At 45.3% G+C, this 20,585-nt stretch overlaps 1 protein-coding gene across 1 annotated transcript; it reads right to left on the minus strand.

Moving 5' to 3' along the window:
* Window positions 1–89: 89 nt before the first annotated feature.
* Window positions 90–14,958, minus strand: RAB1A (RAB1A, member RAS oncogene family). Its single transcript, XM_042796221.1, has 6 exons — window positions 14,672–14,958; window positions 7,544–7,616; window positions 5,239–5,334; window positions 3,626–3,721; window positions 2,458–2,589; window positions 90–2,176 (listed from the first exon to the last, which is right to left on the minus strand). The coding sequence occupies exons 1-6, from the start codon at window positions 14,692–14,694 to the stop codon at window positions 1,979–1,981; spliced, it is 618 nt and encodes a 205-aa protein (XP_042652155.1). The 5' UTR covers window positions 14,695–14,958; the 3' UTR covers window positions 90–1,978.
* Between the last annotated feature and the right edge of the window lie 5,627 nt (window positions 14,959–20,585).

The following is a 20,585-nucleotide window of genomic DNA, read 5'->3' on the forward strand; positions in this document are numbered from 1 at the left end:
ACATCACTTACCAGCACAGAAACACAGTCATGACTTAGGGAAAAAAAAAAAAAAAAAAAATAACCACCAAACAACTGGTGTAGCCCAAGTTGGTTTTGCAATGCTTTTATTACTGTATATATTAACATTGTTTTGGATAGTATGTAGCAGGCATCTTGACATTTAAGTTCATTTGTGCACTTCTCTGCAGGGAAGATGTTTTACCCTCAGTATATCACCCGGTTCACTTCCTGATCTCAGCAGCACTCACTACCCCTACTGCTCCCGCCCTCGAGGAGGAGCGAGTGACATTATATAATGAATTATACCAACAAGCACATCTCTAATAGAAAGCACATCACTTTATTGTGAAGGTCTCAAGTGGAAGAGTTCAACTTAACCATGACAATACTTCATGTATTACAATTGCCTGTTGATTTATGCAACTATGTTGAAGAAAGCTGTTAGCCAAAGTCATCCCCCCCCCCCAAAAAAAAAAAAATCAAGAGGATATTTGCACCAATTTTAGTTTATACCTCACAACATACTAGGCTATATTTTTACTATCACAGGGTGTATTTACTACTAGGGGAATGTTACATGGTCTTTCAAACATGAGACTATTTACAGAATAGGCTGAATATTGGAGTTTAGATAAAGCTGAACAATTTTACATGTATAGGAAGTGTTATAGGCTAGCTTTCCTGTGGTTTTTAGCTAGACATCAGGCACTAATGATTCGATTAGCTCTGTACAAAGAATCACACACTGTCCAAAACCTCTTGGCTGCTGGTTAGTTCCAAATTGTTCGAGATAAGCGCCTACTTTTGAGCAACAGTCTGCTGTGGGGCCTCGCCATCCCCATGTCATCCTTCTGATGCCTCTGCATAACAGAATAGAAGCTAAGCTGTTGCATTAAGTCAGAAGGGTACTGATTAAAAGAGGATGGAATTAACAGTATCTAGAAAAGACATAATATACGGGTAGAAAGTTATGCCACCTCAAGGTTACACGTTGAAGTCATCCATGTTAGGGAAAAGCTGTTCTCTCCCCTACTAGGCAAAGCAGACGGAATTCCCTAAATCAAGTCCTTGAGAAATAAATTAAGTTCCAAGACTAAGTTAGGGAACTGTTGTACATTCAGAGTGCATCATGCCTCCATGAACATTGGCTGGGCGTTTCCGGTACAGCGAACGTGCCTCGCGCACCGTGCCAACTCAGTCTTTTGGGCCATAGTCACTAGTTTTAGTTGCAGGGAAAGTCTCTGGTCTACTGGGAGGTCCAAGAGCCATGGCTGCACACCGCTGTGTTTTGTGCACAATGCAAGCCTGATTGCCCCCTTAGCCATACAAATTAAGACAATATTTATCACCATACAGTTTGATATTACTTCCAATAAGTACAATATTTATTAAACATTTCTTCAGTTTTGTTACATATTGTGCAACAAATTACAATATTCTGCAGCCACAAATTATATGCAGAGTATGAAGAAACTATTAATCAGATAGCGTGATCTTTCCATTCATAATTCTACAAGAAGGAACTAGCAAATCAGATCTTACATATATCTTACTAAATTTTATGCATGGAAAGTGACAGACACTGTTGTGCTGTTTGATACAAAATGGCTAAACTTCATCTTCAGAAGACTAAACCTGACATCTAAACATGCCAATAGAAACATCAAAACAAAAGTACATCCTAACCAACCACAGGAAACAGTCTGGTATCAGGAAAAGCAACAAGGATTACACATTTATAAACCAGCACACAAAGGTTTAAAACAGTTCTGAAAATGAAGTTAGCTGTCTTGAGTCAAGGGAATAAAAAAAGTCAGTATTGACCATTTACAATCTCTGACCTTTGTGGAGACGGTAAGAATCTGTTGTAGTGCAGCTACATACAGTACAATTCAGGCAATTTTTATTTTTTTTTTTTTTCACTTGGGTTCAGATTGCAAATTCATTGTTGTGAGACAAAAGGGGGGAGGCAAGTTTTAGCAGCAACCTCCACTAGACTGCTTGACTGGAGTGCTCTGAATTTTAACATTGGACTTCTCTGCACCACCAGCTGTCGCTCCCGGACCCATTCGTTTTTTAATCTCAGCAGCCATGGTCATGAAAGACTGTTCTACATTTGTGGCATTCTTTGCACTGGTTTCCAAAAATGGTATTCCAAGAGAATCTGCAAATTCCTGCAAATCAAGAAACAGTGATCAGTAAGGTCAGAGAGAGGTTCATTCCTCACCTCACTGCCGGTTGCACTGGCTGGGTGAACCCCCAGTTCCCAGCCCACCCCCCCCAGTGCCGGGCTCCACACTGGTGTCTGGCACTGCAGGGGGCCGTCACCCCCCCAGCATTTACAGCACCCTGCCCTCTCTGTACCCAGTCACTTCCCTGCCCTGGAACTCACTCCAGTGCATTACAATCCAGAGTAGGTGCTCAACCAAGCAAATACGCCTTAATAGCAACATACCTTTGCTGTTGTATAGTCTACTACTTTCTTTGTGGTCAGATCACATTTGTTCCCCACCAACAACTTGTTGACGTTTTCACTGGCATAACGGTCTATCTCCTGCAGCCACTGTTTTACATTATTGAAAGACTCCTAGGAGATAAGAGAACTGTAAGCAAGACCCTGAACCAAGAGGAAAGCTCAGCGCTATCCGGTCCTGACTGGGAAAGAGTATGAAGGCACGTACTTAGCTTGTCGAGGTGATTCACAACCACAAGACAGAGAACTCTCTACCTGCACACTACAGTACTCCCCGGTGCCTCAGGATAGGCAAGTCACAGGGTCCACACAGCTCCTCAGTCCATGACCCCAGCCCTGCACAATCAGCCCTTCCTCCCTTGCTGCACCTCCCCCCCCACCCCCCCCCCTTATTTTTCCCCTGCTCCGTAATCTTGAATAGTCAACCACCACCACCATCTGGGACTCTTCCTCCTGTAGCAGAGATAAAAGACATGGCACAGCTGAAACCAGAAGAATCCCAGGCATTTACAAAGCACCAGGTATTAGGTGCAAACCACATCGCTGTAGGATCAACCTTTGACTCCAGAGATGCAGCACGGCCAGGCTGAACTGATACTCAAGTTAACAATTGAACCCAATCCTCCTCCTCCTATTAATTCAGGAAACTCCACACTTGCCTAAGAGTCCTTCAGACAGGACAATTGCACCAGTAACTCTCAGGGATTTTCACAGAAAACACTGGCTCAGTTGTATCCTGCACACATGCTGACCATTTTCTGTTTCAAATGCCAGTTTTTACTGTAGACCAAAGTTCAAGGGCACTCAGAAGTCTTTCAACAACTTCCATCAGTAATTCAGACTTCCTGCTACCAAAGGCAGGGTGAGAAGTACTCACACAGAACATTCCATTATCTGCCCAGTAAGGTTTAGGTTAAGCCCAAGACACAACTGCTTCAGAGCCACAGATCCCACTGCTCCTTTTATTTCTGTGTTTAGACCCCAACCAGAAACTAACATGTACAATTTGCCTTGATAAACCTTAATGCAGCCTGAAAAACATGGTCACAGTCTCAAGAAGTGCCAAGTTGTTAAATTCCCAGATTTATTTACTTATCAGTATAGTGCATTCCACCTGGAGAAACTCCCCAGGCACAGGTTGAACACTTACCTGATCTGTAACATCATAAACAACTATGATGCCGTGAGCACCTCTATAGTAACTGGAAGTGATAGTTCGAAACCTCTCCTGTCCTGCCGTGTCCCACTACAAGACAAATAACAGGATCAGTTACTGCAGTGTAGCTGCACCAGTGTTTCACATTAGCTTCCAGAAATACAGCTCAGTTCATCAGCCATCCAACTACAAGCGTATCCAAGTCACAGCTACAGAAGTGGCTCTGAAACCGTATGCACCCAATAGGATTTGAAAAGCTCAAGATATATTAACGGAGAAGAATTCCACTTCAGTTGGTACTTTTCTAGAAGTGCTCATTTGTTTGGTTTCGAACAAGTGTAGTCAAGAGATCTCTCTAAGGAAAACACTAAGCAGTTTTGACCCGTGAAGAACCCACGGTTCAGCGGTCAGAAGAACAAACATGTGAGCCAGGGCTTAAAAACCTGTTAGGAATAAGGTGGGTCTCTGACATGACCACTCCCCCTTCAATTTCCTTGCTACTGGAGCTCCAGCAAAGCTACTGAAAGGCAACATTTTCTTCAGAGGACAAAGTGCAACAATCCAAACCAAACCTGGTTCCTTTCTCCTGCAATTCAAACCAAACCTGGTTCCTTTCTCCTGCTGGGAGAGTGGAGGAGGCACATTAGGTGCTTGACCTCTCCCCCACGCCGTCAGGAACTGCATTCACCCAAACACTTCTCCCCCTGGAGCCATGTCAAGAGTAGGCCTAGCTACACACTAACACCAGTCACACTCAGAGATTTCAGCAGGGACAGGGTTCCTCACAGACTGCTCTGGACTCAGGACAGCCACATTAGAGTCTGGAGGCTCAAACTCAGGCTTCTGGCTGTAAACTGGACTCCTGCTCCATAACACAGCCCAGAATCCCTGAGTCACTGCCTTCAAGTCCTGAGAGCCTCTGCTTGAGCTGGAAGCAGTGGCTGACAAGGATTGTGTGACCTTGCATAGATATTAGATTTCATTACACCAGTCACCCTTCTAAAGTGCTTCAAGATTAGAGGAAAACACAGCCAAGACTCTTCCTCTGCTTATTCCAAGTGAAAGGCCAAAAGCATAACCAGAAAACACCACCCAGTGCTAAGGCAAACAGGCCAGTTCCAAGCCTGTGTGTCAGTTTTTCCATTCAGGTCAACAAAAGCAGAGTTTCCAGCACTAGATAGTGCAGTCTGCTATTAACAGCTGCTGTAGAATTCAAGCATCTTGGACAACTGTGTGATATTCTTGCACTTACACAAATCCTTGCTAAATACTGCAGAACTGTACCAGTTTTGATATGAGAGCACTCCAGCACAGGATTCTACCCTTTCACAGCGCCTTTTAAATACATAAGATTTCTTTTCTCCTTAGGAAAGTAAATTTGTAACAGGTCATTCCCTCTTCCAGGCAGATGGCCTTGATAGGCATCTCTCTTTAAGGGCAGGTCATGGGAAGTCTTGTAATCTTGTCAAAAAATGCCCAGCCTCTTATAACAGGGAAAATCACACGTATTTTAATGATTAAAGTACAAAGATCAGTACCACTAGTTACAAATGGAATTCTGTGCTTCAACAGATTAAAGTACCTAGGAGTTGAGAAATACTACTTACTATCTGAAGCTTGATTGTTTTCCCATCTAGTTCTATAGTTCTGATTTTGAAGTCCACACCAATCGTGCTGATGTAACTTTCTGTGTACGTGTCATCCTAGGAGAAAGAGTGAACATAAGTCAAGCCAGCTGCACCTCTTCTGCAGTCACCTACTTTATTATGCAACAGGCAGGCATCAGGCAGACAAAAGTACTTAATTCCCTAACAAAACCAGTCTGATCATTCATGGCAAAGTCCAGTAGGTAGCTAGGTATTTTCACTGAGTGTTTCCTTCTCAAAAATTTGGCCAGGTTTTTTAAAAGCACCTCAAACAACAAGATTCACGTTGTTCCAAAAACTAGTCAAAAAGCCTCTTTTCTGAAAATCCTGCAGTATTAAGTCCTTTTGAACTGTAGCTCAAAAACACAATCTTTGCTCATGTTGGCAGATCGAAGGGCTACTTAGAATAACCATTATAGTTATTAAAATGCTTCAGGTTTTTTTTTCCCCTTTGATGTTTTTTCATCTGTATTACACAGCAGCTACCTACAAGTCAAAGGGCTGTCCCTCAGTCACACGCCACATCTGAATTTCAGATCCTCTACTGACTGCCACAGCTGGTTGCTAAGGCAGTTTAGAGTTACAGCTTGGGTACTTGTGCTAAGTCCTCTGCTCTGCAGTCTGTGTAAATACTGGAAGGGAAACACAGCACTGGTTTAGCAGCTTGCACAGACCCGACTGCAGAGTCTCCAGCAGGCCTTAAGGCGCACAGGAAGCGCTGGATCCGTCTTTGCTACCTTCTGGTGATTGTTAGCTTGCAAGCATGAAGGAAGTTTCTATTCCCAAAATGCCAGTAGGATAGAACTTCATGTAAAGTATACCACACCAAAGGCTTTACGCAACCAAGAGCTATCACAAAGCAAGGGACTTCTTTGGGTTGTGACTAGAAGACACCTTAGGTAATACATCTGCCTGAAGGAACACATGCAAGTAAGAATAAAGTATTAAGCCTTTTAAAGTGACATGACATTTCCTTAACATTTCAATACTCAAAAGGGTCTGTTTGAAAAGCCTGATGCTGTTTAACCTACAGCAGGAAGAACACAGCTAAGTGAATGCTGCGCCAATTCCTTACATCAGGGTAAAATAGCTTAGTCAGTCAAATTCCTAAAGGAAAGCTACTTAATTGAAGAAATATCAGATAACTGAGCACAAACTGAAGCTGCCTATCAAAAAAGAAAAAGTTGTATTATTCACGTGAAGCCAAAATTTATTCAAAAGTATCTGCAAGAAGAACAGGCTAGAGTGACCTGGGAGTACTGCTCCAGCCTTAGTGTCACTTCCAATCCACTGCCTCGGGCTCTGTGAGCAGAGCAGGTTAATTCTTTCTAGTGTTCATACTGGTTTTAGTGTCACCCTGTCCTAATATCTGCACATACAGCAAATGTAATAGCTTTAACTTACATGATGCTACTTGCACACATCAGACCACTATTGCATATTAATAACATGAAACACAACAGGCTCTTTGCAGAGGTCCCTAGAGCAACTGATAGCAGCAGTTGCACAGCCTAAACATCTCTCAGTAGTACCAAACTCTAGTTTCTAAACTAATGCCCCATACTCTCCCTTCCTTCCTCTCCTCTCATGGCAACATAAAGCTGCACTCTGGTGTAGACACAGATAAGGAGTTCACCAGACTCCAGCTTTTTCTACTCAGCTGTCAAACCTATTTTAACTTTTCCTGTTGACAGGATAACTTGAGCTTGTTGTGTCAAATTGCAGCCACAGCAGCCCACCAGCAATTTTAACATTATACACTCTTTCACTAAAGGTAGCATAAAGCCTTATTATTCCTAGAGTATTATTTAAATTACTTCTCCCTCTGACTAAGCAATTGGTAGGTCTTTTCAATGAAGATAAACTTCATCTAGCTGCAAATATTCAGATCAAGTATTAACTGATCAAGGTCTTGCCCTGACACATTTGTACTCTTCATGCCTGAAGGCACACACCCCAGAATTGAAGTATATTCTTCCATCTTCATTGTTCTACCACTAGTGTAATGATGGAAGTTAAATTAAGATATTTTGTTCTCAAGTAACAGGAAAATGAGAATTAAACTTGACTGGACATATCCTTGATATTATATATTTCTGTATCACTCAAATGCAGAAGACAGGAAGACTTTGCAATATTTTAATTATTCCTTGGTATACCCGACCTGACAGGCACCAGTCCTTTCAAGTAGTTCTGATAGCAGCGAAGTTCTTGCTAAGTACCTGGCAGATTTTTTTACATGAAGTTTACAAGCATGATCACTTACCGCAAACCTAAGTAGAAGGCAAGATTTCCCAACACCCGAGTCTCCAATCAGAAGTAGCTTGAATAAATAGTCACTGCAGAAGGAAAAGAAAATTAAGTCACTTAATGAAAAACACTATCAAGAATCAAGTTCCTTATAGCTAGTATATGATGATATTTGAGAAGGGTAAATTAATTCACTACTAGGGAAGTCACCTACACCTCCAAGCTTTTCTATCCAGTTTAGACACACTCACAATTTATTCTATTTACTTGGTAAGGGAAGTGTGAAGTAGATGCTCTGAACACAGCATTTTTGTGTAGAACTGTGCTTTCCTAGGAAGTTACTGCAGAGATATTAGTGTGACTATCAGCAAGACTAACACAGTCCTACTTGCAGCCCTTTGTGGTCTAGCTAAGATTAAAATCATGCTTCGCAAGTAAGTGCAAGCCTCATTGTTTGGTTGAGTAACCAAAGTAACTTGCAGATGGTAGTAATAGCCCGCTGTCCTCCAGAGCCACTATCTTTGTATCATCTTTAAAGTCAAAGGCTTGATTCCACTGCCCAGCTTCACAAGTACCATGTAGCTGGCCAAAAGCAGCTGATTTTTTCCCCTCAGTTTAAGTTACCCAAATTTAAGTTCCAGAAGAATCCATTAGCACAATATGCAATTCAAGTGTACAAACTATTAACACTATGTCTAGTGGCCCTTCTAAAGCAAAAAGAACATCTACCTTCCACAATAGACTATTAACAGCTGACAATGACCATGTACTACTCCACTTGCCTTTCAGAAATTAAAATAAAGCTTAAAACCACTGCCAGACAAGGATACATTCATTCTCTAATGGACGTTAGGCATGGTATTACTAATTCTGGTCACACGAGCAGGGATGACAATAATTGTTTTGCTTAATGTTGAGTCCTCCCAGTATTGAGGGAGCATGCACAGTATCATCAATGACCAACCTAGTCTTAATTTCAAAGAGTAGTGAAGATTACATGTTGGCAAAACATCAGATTTTGTGTTAGTCGTAAGACTAATGGTGCAGTTTAATACTACAGATCAAGTAGCATAGAAAAATCAACAAACCACCACTTACACAAGTTATTTTGCTTTGTAAGTACAGGACTAACCCATTTGAGGTTTGCAACTCTTCAGCCCTGTAGTGTCCAGGATTAAGTCTTGTTCTCATTTAACCACTCGAGTTTACAACAAACATTTCTATGCCCACTTAGCCAAACTGAGAAGATAAAATTTATGCAAATGCTTAAGTCAACTGTCCCCACCTATTATTTCCTAGTAAAATTGCCATTGACTCTGGCTGGCAGGAATCCAGCCAGGAAACTGCATCCATCCCCAGCTGATAACAGCCAAGCAGATGGTCAACTGCTCAGTTTTTCACTCCTCTGCTCAAGCACCCAAATGACTGTCATCTTGGCTGGTCCCAGGCTGCAAGAGCACACTCAACTGAAATCTTCAGCAGTTTCCACAGCACTTCTCTCAAGGCTAGAGAGAAGTCAGAAATGGTAAATGTAGCAATTAATAAACTGACCCTTAAAAATACAACCTTCCCCAACAATGTAAAGCTAAAAGCACTCAAGGTATTTAAAAAAAAAAAAAAAAATAATCAAAGTCAAAGGATACCTAGCAGTTTATAGTCACAGAATTTGCTACTCCACCTGTCAAGCCATGTACTACAAGGCAAGATGGTTTAGTAGAATGAGTTATTAACCCAAACGGTTCAGGGGAGATAAGTTACATTACATCACAACCCACATATCTTAACAGCTTCAAGACAGCTGAATCATTATTACTGACCAGAAGCATTATTACTGCTCATGCTCTTACACTGGTAATCACAGATAAAATACATGTTTCTTGAAACTTGGCCCTGCCCCTAAGGCGACACCAAAATCCCACCTCACAACCTGGAGTCCCAAGCACTGCCCCGCTGTGTGCTTCCAAAGAGCAGCTGTGTGTTTCCTGGGGCTCCACTTGCAGAAATTCCACTACAGCCACACCAGTGAGCTAGTGGCTGAGGACACACATAGTTTGATCACTGTGTTTTGATCACTGAGGTGGGACTGTATCAACCAGTGTTACCCTCCTCTACCTAGCTCTGTTGCCTCTCAACCACAAACATCACCCAGGAACCCAGGCAAGGGGCTACCTATGCAACAGCAAGTGTAGCAAGAGATATTTAAAACTTAACCCCACCAACAATTTAGTTCCAAGGGCAGCAGAGCAGCTTTATGCAACCTGGAGACAAAAGTAAGGTACAACAGCTCTGAGACCTGGTCCAGTTAGACCTATGTGTTCTTCCCCAGGATTATGCATAAACTGCAGCCACAATTGCCTCAGCCTTCAAAAAGCTTCTTCCTACTCCAGCAGGAAGTTTTGGTTGTTCAGCTTTCTGCAAAACCAGAATTTTCAGCAACCCTGAAGTAAAATTATTACTTATAATAAGCACTAATACACTTGAAAGCATTAGAGCTTGCAGCATGTTATAATCCCCTTAATGGTAACACATGAATATTACCACTGCACCATCTTCACGAACATCAGTGGAAAAAATTAATTCCTTCCTTGTGTAGCTAAAGCTTCAGCTACAAGTCTGAAAGACTCACCTAAGAGCCTCCCCCTGCTTCCAAGGGGAATCCAGGTCTCCCAGCCCCCAAACATCAAGTAACTCATCTTCCTCTATTACACTTAGTGCTAAGAGCAGCTCCTAGCTGGATCTACCCTGCTATGAAGTCTTTTACTGTTCAGAAACAAACAAGAATAATGGTTTATACACAGCACTACTGTTAACACAACAGGAACCCAGAATCCTTAAATACTAGGTTTGACATCTTTTCTATCAAGACCTTTGCTCACTTTGGGCTTCAGTATTTCCAGAAGCAAGCGCCAACCATGGGCTCACAGGGCAAGTTAAGCCACCTGCCTTGCCACCACCAGGCTGCAGTGTGGCTGGACACAGCCTGCACCGAGTCAGCTCTGTCTCTGACCTTAGAAATGGGTGCTGTATCACAAAAACCTAGCTTTGCCAGATAAACTAGACTGACCCTTAGTTCTGCATCAATTCAGAGATAATTTAAGTAGAACCTTGCTATTTAGGTTTCTAAAAAATAAAAGCATTTCACATTTTAGTGATATAGTGCCTTCTTTTCCAGGTACAATTGCTTTGGGACTTTTTAAATACAGCAGGGGCCTTGAGAACCAAATGAGCAGTCTGTTGCACATGGTGTTATGCGAGAGACAGCTCTCAGGGTACAGCAACAGTTTAAATCAAAAAAAAATGATCAATCTACAAAAATCTGCAGAAATCTATTTCTTGACTGAACTACACTGATAGAAAATTTGCATTAACAGGTTCAACCGTAGCCATGCGTCTAACAAGCCATACATGTTAATTCTGGTATTTGCTCCTGAAGAGCCACACAACCATTTCTAAAGCCACTGAATTTTGCTCTTTGAACCTGAAGACTTAACGCATCAGCTTTTCCAGTTCAGGGAGCCTTCCTAAAGCAGGCAGAGCTATGCAGCATAGCATTCTCCATGCTACTTGGAGATAGTGTGACTTCAGATTTATCATTCAACTATTTCTCACGATGTATATAAGCAAGTCATACTTAGCACCTGTATGAGAGAGCACACTGGAAGAATGCGTGCAGCAAGGCAGGTAGGTACTGTCAGTTAGAGTGAGGCCTTCAAATCCTCCCCATGAGGAAGAAGATACAGCAACTTCCTCTTGCCAAAGAGATAAAGGATAGATACGTTAAGTTTAATTACCTCTTGCCAAAAGAAGGCACCTCCAAAACAGCCTGGTCATATTTTTGACCAGTGAAGCAGCATCCTCCTGTTATATACATTTTCCACACAATAGTCAGCAAGTTCAGCAGATGACCAGGAAGTCAAGTTTAAGACAGACCCGGCCAAAGATGTGTGGAAGAAGGCACCTGTGGGCCTCTAAGATACTGCTGTTCTTACAGGTAGACACATGGGGATTTTTCCAATGTCGGAAAGGTTTTATGCCTAAACAGACAAGACTAGGTAGTCCTCTGTCTCTAACAAGAACTGCTGGAATGGGCTTTAATCACTGATGTCAGCTGCAAGTTTACTGTAAACAGGTACTTCACAGCAGCCTCAAATCCCTAGTCTTTGTTCTACCACCCAAGAAAGTTTGAAGAGCATGGCTGTCACTGATTACACACTGCTTGTGTAAGTAAACAGAATCTAGAAGACATAATGCCACTTTGCATCGCAGATTGCTGTTTAGAAAGGTTAGAACATAAGCAATTTCAGATGATTGCAGCAACCCAAAAGCTGTCACTCGATTATCATCTACTGAACATCATCATACAAGACTGAAATCCCCCTCAGATATTCTCTAACACTTCTGAAGAATGGCAAAACCCCCAGTTTTACTCAAAAAAAAACACTTAATTTCCTCATTTCTCCTTGAAGAAGGTATCTAGAACAAGCTCCAGACACTACAGAACATTGATCAAGACTAACTCCTGATACCAACTGGCTGTTAGATAGTTTACCCACCGGTGTGTTTATGCTAGTCAGCCTACTACATGCAAGTCACAGAAGGGCTAGGAAATGCTGAAGCTGATGTGATCTAGTCATAACAGTCAATATTGACATTTTGCTCATTTAAACACCATAAGGGGGGGGAAGACTACAGAAGGAATACATCCCAGTGCTAGGTGGGCAGGTGTTCTCAGAATCTAGCTTCCCAATGCTAGCACTAGTATCTCATTCATCCCTCTAACTCCTTCACTCAAACGAAAAAGCACATTAACTAGTCCACAAGGCTGTCCCGCAGCCCTGATATGTCAAGGAAGCTCTCAGGAGCACACACACCCTTCAAACCCTTGCACCAGCAGCTTCTAATCCTATAACTTAAATAGGAAAAATCAAGGAGGCAGGTCTTTTTCTTAAGAAATTTTAACTAGTGATCCTACTGAGCCTGTCAGAGAGTTCTGGCATGCCCAGGAGAGAGGATTTGAGGCTACGGCCTGATCTGAAGCTGTGATAGGGAAGTGAGAATGCATTACATTATAAGCAAGGTACTTCTAAAAGGACAAACGGACACCTGTATCTGTTACAGGTAACTAGAAGCAATAACTTTATAATCCCGTAAATCTTATTCCTGGTTTAACATTGATCCAAGTATATATATTACAGTGACAGATATTTTCTGTCGATCTCACCACACCCTTCCCACCTATCATCATCCTGCAGGCACAACCCTGTCAGGAAGTAGTAATTTAATATTACAAATCAATCTTAAACTACAGCTGCTTCTCTCTGTTTTGCTCTCAAGTACTCAGCCACCAGGAATGAGCACTCTTCACTGAGAATGAGTCTCCCTCAAAACATTTTCCCCATCTTCACAGCAGCACTTAGTATCTCACTGCAGGGAACTACTCTGCATCACAGTCTGGAAAGCTGAAAGGCTTCAGAAAAGGCAAGATAACTATGGAAAAAGCCCCCTTCAACCTGTTTCTGCACATACAAGTGTTAGTGGCCTAACACTCTGCAGGCAGTTTTTCACTACAAAACCCACCAATCTGCAAGGTAAATTTGAGTTTAACTCAAGAGTCTTTACATCCACAGAGTCACCATCAACTTGTTGGTGTTTCACCCACCGACTACCTCCAGTTACTGTTTTGGTGTTTAACACCACACAAGCTTGTCATGTAATCTTGCCAAGATGTAACTTGAGTTCCTGGCCATACCCCTTGGTTTGCACCAACTCACACTCACTGATGAGTACTGTGCCTTCTACTCCTATTTATTCTTCAGGTGTTTTTAATAGGCCAAAAGTGGTTGCAACCATGCTGCCACAAGCAGAGAGCACAAAAACCATGACCATACCAGTCAGCAACCTCAGATGTGTGAAAAAGCATGCTTTGAGGACAAAAGTTGTTGAGGTGTCATCCATAAACAGAGGCAATGGGTATCTAGAGCAGTAATGTCCTACCACACGTGCATTTCAGTGCCATAACCACTTCAGTTACACTAGAAGGCACAGTGGCTTCATCATCCCAAAATGAAGTACCAGACAGCCAGCATCTGTGAAAGAACCTAAAAACACTCTTCAACACTAAGTGTTGAGAGCGCAGCAGCTGGCTTTTAAACGAATTCCAAGTTTCTCTTCTCATTCACTCAAAAAAGCTATAAGCAAAACGAGGTTTATTGTCTCTGACATCCTGGTGGACAAGCCACTGCTCTTACAGTTGCCAGGATACAGACAACTATTGACCTGAGAGCTCAGACATCCTTACTCTCAAGCAGGCCAATTGGAGAAAAAGGCCATAGTCACACGATGAAGTACAACGACCCTCCAAAAAAAAAAAAAAAACAAACCCAAAAACTGTACCATCACCTGGTTTTCTAGGCAAGTGCTATTTCAGCTCAAGACAGCCCCAAGAACATTTCATTATCAAGTCACAGCGTTGCAAAATCTACATAGGCAAGAAGTATTTTGCAAGAGCCATGTGACACACACATGACTTGCAGCTAAAGTGAAGGGTGGCCCTCTGACTACTAAGCTGCCAGTAGCGACCGGCCGGGAAGATCGGCTTTCGTAAAGACCTGTTTTTCGCGCGCCCCCCCAAACCCCTCCCCCATCACTTGTTGGAGCTCGGGCTCTGATGCCGATTTCCGAGGTCTGTAAAAATCGCCGTCAACTGCGCCCATACTTACTTGGCCGCCGACGGCGCTCCCGGGGAGGGAAGCCGGATGCCGAAGCCACCAGGACCACCGGGCCCATCGCGCCGGTTTAGAGCGGGGACACCATTAACTTTTCAGGGCCCGTCGTGCGGCCACCCCTTCCCCCCCCCCCCCCCCCCCCAATCCCTCCCCCCCGGGCCGGTGCCCGTAACCCAACCCCCACCGCGGGGTACGGCACCAGCGGGCCTAACGCCCGTCCTCCGCCGCCGCACGACCTCCGGGGCACGGCTCCCCCGGTGACCGGGGCTAGGCGACGCCGGGCCGCCAGGGGCCCGAAGGCCCGGCCCTCCCACCCACACCCCGCCCCACGCCAGGCCCGGCGGCGGCCTCCCACTCCCCCCCCACGCCCCGCGACCTGCCGATCGCGGCCCTGCGGCCCTCCCCCGACCCACACTCACTATTCGGGATTCATGCTGGACATGTCCGTGGGGCCCGCGGCCCGAGGGACGGCGAGCGCGCTCTGAGGGGGGGTGGGGGAGGGGGGCGGTCGCGGCCTGGCACCTCCCGCCGCCGAGGCGGGCGCTCCACGGATGCGAGGCGTCCAACGGCTCCCGCCTTCGCCCGGCGCTCGGCTCGGCCTGCCCCTCCGCCGGCGCCCTGCCCGCTCCGCGGCCTCCGCGCTCGCTCCTTAGCCCAAAATGGCTGCCGGAGCCCAACCAGGAAACGGGGCGGCCTCTCGCCGAGCAGCTCTTACATGGCCGGGGGGCGGTGGCGGGGCATGCCGGGAAAGCGAGTCCGCGCCGCCGCCTGCCGCACGCGCCGCCGGGCGGCCGCGCCCGCCGCCCAAGGACTCGCTTTCCCGGCGGCCCTTGCGCCGGACGCGACGCATGCGCTCCGGCCGGCCTTTCTTCCCTCGGCTCCGTCGGCTCGGCGCGGCGGCCGCTGCTGCCGATTGGCCGGCGGGGGGGTGACGTTGGCGGGGAGACGTGGCAGCTCGGGCGAGTCACCGAGCGGGCAGGGGAGGGGGCGAGGCCTCGGCGGGGCGGGGCGGGGCGGGGCGGGGCGGGGCGCCCCCCAGCGGGCGGCCCGGCCGGAGCTTTATTTTCTCCCCTCAGCTGCGCTTCCTCCGCCCTAAGCACGGGCGACGGGGAGACCCCCGAGCCCCATCTCGGGCTCGGGGGGTGCCTTGACATCCCTTCCCGCACCCCGCACCGTTCGGGGTTTTAAAATGTTTCCCAAAGGCCCTGAGGTGGGTTTGTGAGGAGGGACGAGCCGGGCACGGCGGAGCATTGTAAACATTTCACCTGTACGTGGAGGCCAGGCCTGCGGCGGCTGGGGGCTGGCGATGAGGGAGATGGAGGAGGGCAACCCGCTCTGCTGCTTATTTTACCACTTACCTTCGTGTCGGGTGAGGGAGGGGTAAAAACGGAGGCACTGTAATAAAAATAGGAACAAGGGGTGGCTGGCAGCACAGCGACAGCTGTAACAGAACGGGCGTCTGTAGGAGTTAAGACCTCTTTTCTCCACAGGCATTAATAAGTAACAATCCTTTCTTGCACTGCCATTGCATCTTTCATCAAAAGCATTTTACAAGGATTAATCACTCACATTTCATAACATTCTTTGAGCACAGTAAATATTAACTACGCTTATTTTTTGCTGCTGGAAAACAGGGAGATTGTCACACGCCTGGGATCTCGGAGCAAAGGACTTGTTAAAGCTGGAAGAATTCATTATATAGGTGCCTAGTTTTCTGGTCAACCACTTACAACTTGATATTCAGTAAGAATTTGTTTTATCACTGTTTGGTTGTGCTTTCAGATTTATTCCTAACAAAGCCCTAGACTTTTTGACACCATTGGAAAGAACACATCGCTGCAACACTATACATCATTCCAGGGTCGTGCACAGAGCACTGCTAAACCTTACAAGTCTTAACAGCTCCTTGTAATCAGCTCGGGAATTTAAATCCCCACTAAATACATATTATCTGATGTTATTTCATTACAAAGGGCATAGTATAATACACTGACCAAAGTTTATCTTCCAACCGGCTCAAAGGACAGGAGGAACAATCCACAAATGGATTGCAAGATCACGGAAAGATCCTGTGCAGGGAAGTGTGTGTAAGACTTCGTATGGCAAGCAGGGAAGTGTTTACTGCAGCCATCTCAATGTTAATCTGCTCACATGATGACTTTCACCAAACTGCAAGTCACCAGGCATGTAAGGACACCAAGGGACTACCAAAATAACCACCATGAACCAGAGTCTTTCCATTGGACAGCAACAGAACAGAGGTGAACCCCCAGAGAAACTGCAGTTGCACAACCTGGTCCTTTTTTTCCCCCCACAATAAGATTATGAACAGTCACTCACACTCCATGCATCTTCGTGGTTTTAATATAGTTACATTCAGTGCCTTAAAAAAAGTCAATAAACTGTGCCAACTGTAATTGAAAATATGTAGCATCGGTTAGAAAAGGTTTTGGGTTTCCTTTGCTTTCTCGTGTTGCTTGTTGGGTAATCTACAGATTACCACAGAAATTACTGTACATACTGCTGCTGTGGTGGCCATCGTTGAAGATTCTACTTTCCCTATTGCTCTGTGTATTTGTGAAACAATAACAATTTTGTTGGATGTTTGCCGTCAGAAATCCAGCAAATCCTTTGAAACTCTCTCGTCTCTCATGCAGCAATGACTCTCGAGATGCTCTGTGGAAGGTGACCAGATGTGCAGGAATATCCCAGGTGACAAACTTCATTTAGCAGACAGCACATCATTCTCTGCTGAATACAGTTGTTTTTGCAGGGACATTTTTAAAATTTGTGCTTTTACTTTTCTTTTCCCCGGTGAAACGAAAAGCTCCAACCACCCCAATTCCTTATTCTGTGAGGAGTAATGCTTACAGGCCACAGTAAAGAGCTACATACAGCACTGCATAAATGTATCCTGCGAAGTCAGAGCAGACACAGGGACAAACCAACACCAGCACCAACTATGAAAGCCGCAAATTAGATTTACTTCTGAAGTAGGGCACAGGTTAATAAGTGTGTGGGATGCTGTTTCATCTCAGATAAATAATAGCTTCCGTGTCTGAGAAGAGTTTATTTAATCTGTATGACTGAACCAGCAGCATGGCAGGCATAGCAACCCGCGGCTGCACGCTGGTGTAAGGGCAGTGCAAAAAGTGGGTCTCCTTCAGCTCTGCAGGGAGGTGTAGGAAGGGCTTTCTGCTGCTCCTGCTGCACGTTGAGGTCATCTGCTGCTGTGATGTCATCTGCAGCTGGGTGTCTGCACGTGTACGCGTTTAACTGGATGAACAGGCCCAGGACCCCTGCCTGGTTTCTAGCTGGGATTGGTGTGATGATTTATAACCCACGTATCACATTCTGTCCTGTTCTTCCTCCTTCCTTAGGTGGATATTCATAGTTTGTCTCGAACACCACGAACCACCGGACGATCAGAGAGACCTGACCTGTCTCTTGCTAATCGCAGCGTAATGCAAGGAGCAATGTCAGATGTCAGTTAGGGAAACATTATTCATACACCTTCAGGGCTGAATTCTGCTTGTGCCAACAGAGGCTGATTTCATCCTTTGGCTCGGGCTACAGCACTCTACCAGAGCAGCCTAGGAAAAGCTGTGAGCACTGATTGCCTTGAACAGTAATCACCTTCCCCAGTCCTGTCCAGCCCAGAGCAGTATCCTGACCCACTAACTCGTGTTTTTGAGGTTGAACACTGCTGGTTCCTGGTTCCACTCGGGTGACCTGCCATCCCCTGCTCCCATCTTTCTCCTTCTTAGGCCACAAAAGGTGTGTGCCAGAGGAGGCTCTGGGAAATGAGGGGACAGGAGGACAAGGGTTGGGGGGTTGAGAGAAAGCAAGCTGGATTGGCTGCAGGCAGGTGTAAGAGGGAAGGGGAAGGAGGGAAACCAGCACAAATGATGGAGGAGGAATGTTCCAGCTGCATGAGCTTGGGTTCTGCATTGCAGTACTCACGTGCCTGCTCTGCGGCGGGGCTGTTGGTGGGACAGTGAGGGTAGTGCCCGTGTGGACCGCAGCCTGAAGAAGGCAGCGAGCTGCCTAAGATTCATTCTACCTTCCTCTTCTGCCCCTATTTCATATGAAATGGGCGGTGTTTTTTAACTACATAACCACACTACACGGTCACAGGGCAAAGGAAGGTTTCAGGTCTGCACCCTACCACTCTACCACCGCTTTTACCCTGAAAATGTCTTTCTTTCCCCTGTGTAACAGTTCTTGAAGCAAAAGTAGGGGGAATCAGGCTTCTGACCAAATACTGCCCCTTCATTAAAGCTGCCATGTTAGCACAGCAGTGTTCAGATACCATTCAGCTCCTAGCAGTGTCCTTTTCCCTAGATGATGTATAAAATCAGAAAAAAAATAAAGGAATTTAGGTATTTATCTCCTGCCTTCCTCTGCTTTTCCTTTCCCATCCCCCTTCTCAGTGTCTGATCCATGTAGTGGGAAGCTCGCAGGCTAACAGATGCACAACAGCCACGCGGGGAAGGTCAGGTACCAGGAATGCACAACAGCGAGCTGAGACCTTGCAACTGAGTCTTCTGATACCGGGAGTGCTGGGGAATAAACACGGATTTTAGCTTATCAGTAGTAGCATGTCTGTCTTGTATTGCTCAAAGTCTTCCCATGTGTTTAATCTCCCTGCAGAACTTGCCAGCTACCACTGTTTTTCTGACAATATAACCAGTCCATTTCTCTTACGCTGGCAGCACACTGGAAACAGCGTTAGCAAAATCTTTTCCATATTAATTTAGGAAGTAAATGGCAAAGGAGGAGTAAGTTGCTGATGGACCTGTGGTACCACGTGGAAGCAGAGAACAAAAGAACCACACTCAGGTATACGCTGATGTCAGAAAAACAGAAGTGGAGAGGAAAAGTGTATTCTGGAACTGTTTAAAAGAGCTGGTCCACTACCACACATCACTCCTTGCAGGAGGGAGGTAACCAGATGGTGTAATGGATCTTACCGGTCTGTAAATCACCAGAAAACAGCTGATGTACAGCTCTACCTCTCATTTTTGACTCACATGGCCTGTGCTTTCACATCCTACAGTGAGGGGAATGCAGCCAGAGGCTTCATGCTGGTTCCAATCACAGGCAGAAGACAAGCAGATACAGGCAGGGTGAAGTGTCAGGAGCACTTGGTGGATTTGAAGGGATAGCAGGATGCTTGGAGAGCAGATGTCCAACTCTGGCGAGCTAAATTTCTTTTGGGAAACTCCTAGAAGGAGATCTGGCACCTTGTTCTGGCTTCTTTCTTCTGAATCCAGGCCCAGTTTACTTCAGTACTGTTGTGAGCATGCAGGAGTTCTTGTGGAAACTGCCACCCAAATTTGAAGTAGAAAATTATTCTGAGTAGGACATGAAACACTGTAATAAGTCAGTTACCTATTAGCTTTGATATATTTCTTTATGTTCTACTTTACACCATCACCGTGGTTCAGGTCTTGATTTCCCAACCTTCTACAAAACTGACAATCCCACATTTTGTATTGCATGAGTAGCTGTGGAGGAAGCAGAGGGGTTTGGTAGTTGGGGCTTTTGTTACACAGCCTAGTGGAAGCAGTGTAACATTGCAAGCTTAGGACAGTAACTGAATGCATTTGCTAAAATCACAGAAAAAAATTAGGTTGCAAGAGGCACCAAGAGATGATCCAGTGAGTTCCTCTGCTTCAGCTGCACCTATTTAATTTCCAATAGTGATATTATTGAAAAAGTCCAGAAATTACAATTCCACTGTTCCCACAGGCCATTTATGACAGCACCCACAAGAAAGGTAAAAAAATCTCAGTGGTAAAATAATTCCAACTCAGGAATTAATAAGCAGCTCAGGCTTTTACTCAAGGTTGCTGGTGAATTCAGTACAATTTACTTCATCTGTTATATTCTGGGCATCTTTTTCATCGTAATCTTCCGTGCCCCACAAGAGACAGATCTCGAGCTAATATGCCAGCTAAGGATAATGGCAGCTCAGACTCTGGACCACAACTGAGCTACGGGAAGTTGGACTCTGAGGTTGCCATCTCCTGAGCACCTGCTGTCCTGCTTGCAGCTCCCGTTTCCTTCTAGTAAATGAACCCTTTCTCACTGATGCAGACCTGGGTTGACTGCCACATAGACATTGGGGCAGGGTACTGCTAGAAAGCACACTTGAAAAGGGTCCGGAAACATCAGGAACTAAGAATGCTTGGGTTGGCTTCAGTGGGGATCATAGTACCCTCCACAGATACTGCCAAGGGCTATCTTCCACCTCTGACTCACGCATTTTGCAACCCAGTGGAGATAGCAGTGTAGTGCACCATGGAATTTGGTCGCTCTGCTCTTTGC

The sequence above is a fragment of the Tyto alba genome, unplaced genomic scaffold (assembly GCF_018691265.1).
Source record: "Tyto alba isolate M040663 unplaced genomic scaffold, T.alba_DEE_v4.0 Super-Scaffold_22, whole genome shotgun sequence".
In the NCBI taxonomy this organism is placed as follows: Eukaryota; Metazoa; Chordata; class Aves; order Strigiformes; family Tytonidae; genus Tyto; species Tyto alba.

Bases quoted from the DNA above. Each gene is read 5' to 3' on its own strand.
- RAB1A (XM_042796221.1), bottom strand. From the start codon at position 14,694: ATGTCCAGCATGAATCCCGAATA. The intron at 2,590-3,625 runs GTAAGTGTTCAA...CTTATCTCCTAG, and splicing joins TTTATGATGTTACAGATCAG to GAGTCTTTCAATAATGTAAA. The intron at 2,177-2,457 runs GTATGTTGCTAT...CTTGATTTGCAG, and splicing joins TAGACTATACAACAGCAAAG to GAATTTGCAGATTCTCTTGG.